This window comes from Heliangelus exortis, unplaced genomic scaffold (assembly GCF_036169615.1).
Source record: "Heliangelus exortis unplaced genomic scaffold, bHelExo1.hap1 Scaffold_110, whole genome shotgun sequence".
Lineage (NCBI taxonomy): Eukaryota > Metazoa > Chordata > Aves > Apodiformes > Trochilidae > Heliangelus > Heliangelus exortis.
Genome location: NW_027285930.1, coordinates 34,915 through 37,712, shown reverse-complemented (window position 1 = coordinate 37,712; position 2,798 = coordinate 34,915). Strand labels below are relative to the sequence as shown.

The 2,798-nt window shown below is 52.6% G+C and overlaps 1 protein-coding gene across 1 annotated transcript; it reads left to right on the top strand.

Moving 5' to 3' along the window:
- Positions 1 to 434: 434 nt before the first annotated feature.
- LOC139790641 (serine/arginine-rich splicing factor 6-like) lies at positions 435 to 1,234 on the top strand (the record flags this gene model as incomplete). The annotated part of the gene is given in 3 exon segments (XM_071732515.1): positions 435 to 600; positions 602 to 653; positions 656 to 1,234. Coding segments are annotated over 3 exon segments (797 nt in total), but the record flags the coding sequence as incomplete, so codon positions are not given.
- Positions 1,235 to 2,798: the final 1,564 nt, after the last annotated feature.

Sequence of the window (2,798 nt, the reverse complement as noted above, 5' to 3'; positions counted from 1 at the left end):
TGATCCCAAAATCCTCCTCTTTCCCCCCAAATCCTTCTCCTCACACCCCCAGATCCCAAAATCCTCTTTTCCCCCCAAATCCTTCTCCTCACACCCCCAGATCCCAAAATCCTCCTCTTTCCCCCCAAATCCTTCTCATCACACCCCAAAATCCTCCTCTTTTCCCCCAAATCCTTCTCCTCACACCCCAAAATCCCAAAATCCTCCTCTTTTCCCCCAAATCCTTCTCCTCACACCCCAAAATCCCAAAATCCTCCTCTTTTCCCCCAAATCCTTCTCCTCACACCCCCAGATCCCAAATCTTTCTCCTTACACCCCAAATCCTTTTCGTTTCCCCCCAAATCCCTCTCTTTGCTCCCTAAATCCCCAAATCCCTCTCCTTATCCCCCAAACCCCTTTCCTTACACCACAAATCCCTCTCCTCACACCCCCAGATTCCCAAATCCCTCCCGGTCTCGATCCCGATCCTGATCCCTGTTCCGGTTCCTCCCGGTCCGGAACCCGATATCAATCCCAATCCCGTTCCCGATCCCGCTCCCGGTTCCGATCCCGATCCCGCTCCCGGTTCCGATCCCGATCCCGGTTCCGATCCCGCTCCCGGTTCCTCCCAATCCCGTTCCCGATCCCGGTTCCGATCCCGGTTCCGGTTCCTCCCGATCCCGATTCCTCCCGCTCCCGGTTCCGATCCCGATTCCGATCCCGCTCCCGGTTCCGATCCCGATCCCGCTCCCGGTTCCGATCCCGATCCCGGTTCCGATCCCGATCCCGGTTCCGATCCCGATCCCGGTTCCTCCCCATCCCGCCCCCGGTTCCGATTTCCGATCCCGGGACTCCCGGATCCCGGGATCGGAACCGGTTCCGATCCCGATCCCGGTTCCGATCCCGATCCCGCTCCCGGTTCCGATCCCGATCCCGGTTTCCGATCCCGCTCCCGGTTCCTCCCCATCCCGCCCCCGGTTCCGATCCCGCTCCCGGTTCCTCCCAATCCCGTTCCCGTTCCCGATCCCGGTTTCCGATCCCGCTCCCGGTCAGGGCCTCACCTCGCCGCTCCCATTCCGCCGCTGCCGCTCTCGCGAGATGCCGCGAGATCTCGCGAGAAAAACGCGAGGGGCGGAGCGTCCTCAAACCCCTCCCCCTCATTTGCATTCCACGACGCTATAACCAGGCGAGGCCACGCCCCTTGCGTTTTTTAGCCCCGCCCCTTCGCTCGGGAGGTGTCAAGGCCTCTCCCTGATTGGTTACAAAGAGTCCCAAGGACCCTCGTGATTGGTTGAAGAGTTTCCAGACCTCCCCTGATTGGTTGAAGAGTTTCAAGACCCCTCCTGATTGGTTGAAGCATTTCCAGGCCTCCCCTGATTGGTTGAAGAGTTTCAAGGCCTGCTCTGATTGGATAAAAAGAGTTCCAAGGCCTCTCCTGATTGGTTAAAAAGAGTTTCAAGGCCCCTCCTGATTGGATAAAAAAGAGTTTCAAGCCCACCCCTTGCATCCAATCCCTTCGGGGCATTTTAATGATTCCGGCCAAGCCCCGCCCCCTTCTACTGTTGGCCAGAACAGAAAAAAAAATAAAAAAAGAGAAAAAGAAATTAGAAAAAAATAGAAGAAAATAAAAGAGAAAACAAAATAGAAAAAAAAAAAAAAGAAAGAAAGAAAAAAAAAAAACACTCCAAAAACCCAAAAAAAAAGCCCAAAGGGACCCCTCCAAAAAACCCAAACCCCCCCCCCAAAATTAATAAGAATTTTAATGAGAATAAATATATAAAATATTTTTTTTTTTTCTATTTTTTTCTATTCTTTGCCAGCCCCGACCGTTGGGACTTTTTGGACCCCATTGAGCTAAGGGGGGAAAATGGCTGTCGAGGGCTGAGAGATTCGAGGTTTGTGGTAAAAAAAGAACCTGTAGGCCAAATGTTGGTGGTGCTGTGGGGAGGGTTCCACGTGAGGGTTAAAACCGAAGTTTTCAGTGGCCACTCCTTGAATTTGTTTGCCAGTCCTGACCGTTGGGACTTTTGGGGCCCTGTTGACCAACTGAGGAAAATGGCTGCTGAGGGCTGGGAGATTCGAGGTTTGTGGTAAAAAAGAACCCGTGGGCCAAATGTTGGTGGTGCTGTGGGGAGGGTTCCACGTGAGGGATAAAACCAAAATTTTCAGTGGCCACTCCTTGAATTTGTTTGCCAGTCCTGACCGTTGGGACTTTTTGGACCCCATTGAGCTAAGGGGGGAAAATGGCTGCCGAGGGCTGAGAGATTCAAGGTTTGTGGTAAAAAAAAACCCGTAGGCCAAATGTTGGTGGTGCTGTGGGGAGGGTTCCACGTGAGGGATAAAAACGAAGTTTTCAGTGGCCACTCCTTGAATTTGTTTGCCAGTCCCGACCGTTGGGACTTTTTGAGGCCCCATTGAGCTAAGGGGAGAAAATGGCTGCCGAGGGCTGAGAGATTCGAGGTTTGTGGTAAAAAAGAACCCGTAGGCCGATTTTTCTTGGTGCTGTGGGGAGGGGTTCCACGTGAGGGTTAAAAACGAAGTTTTCAGTGGTCACTCTTTGAATTTGTTTGCCAGTCCCGACCGTTGGGACTTTTGGGGCCTGTTGACCAACTGAGGAAAATGGCTGCTGAGGACTGGGAGATTCGAGGTTTGTGGTAAAAAAGAACCTGTAGGCCAAATGTTGGTGGTGCTGTGGGGAGGGTTCCATGGGAGGATTAAGGCTCCTCAAAATTTTCAGTGGTCACTCCTTGAATTTGTTTGCCAGTCGTGACCGTTGGGACTTTTGGGGCCTGTTGACCAACTGAGGAAAATGGCTGCTG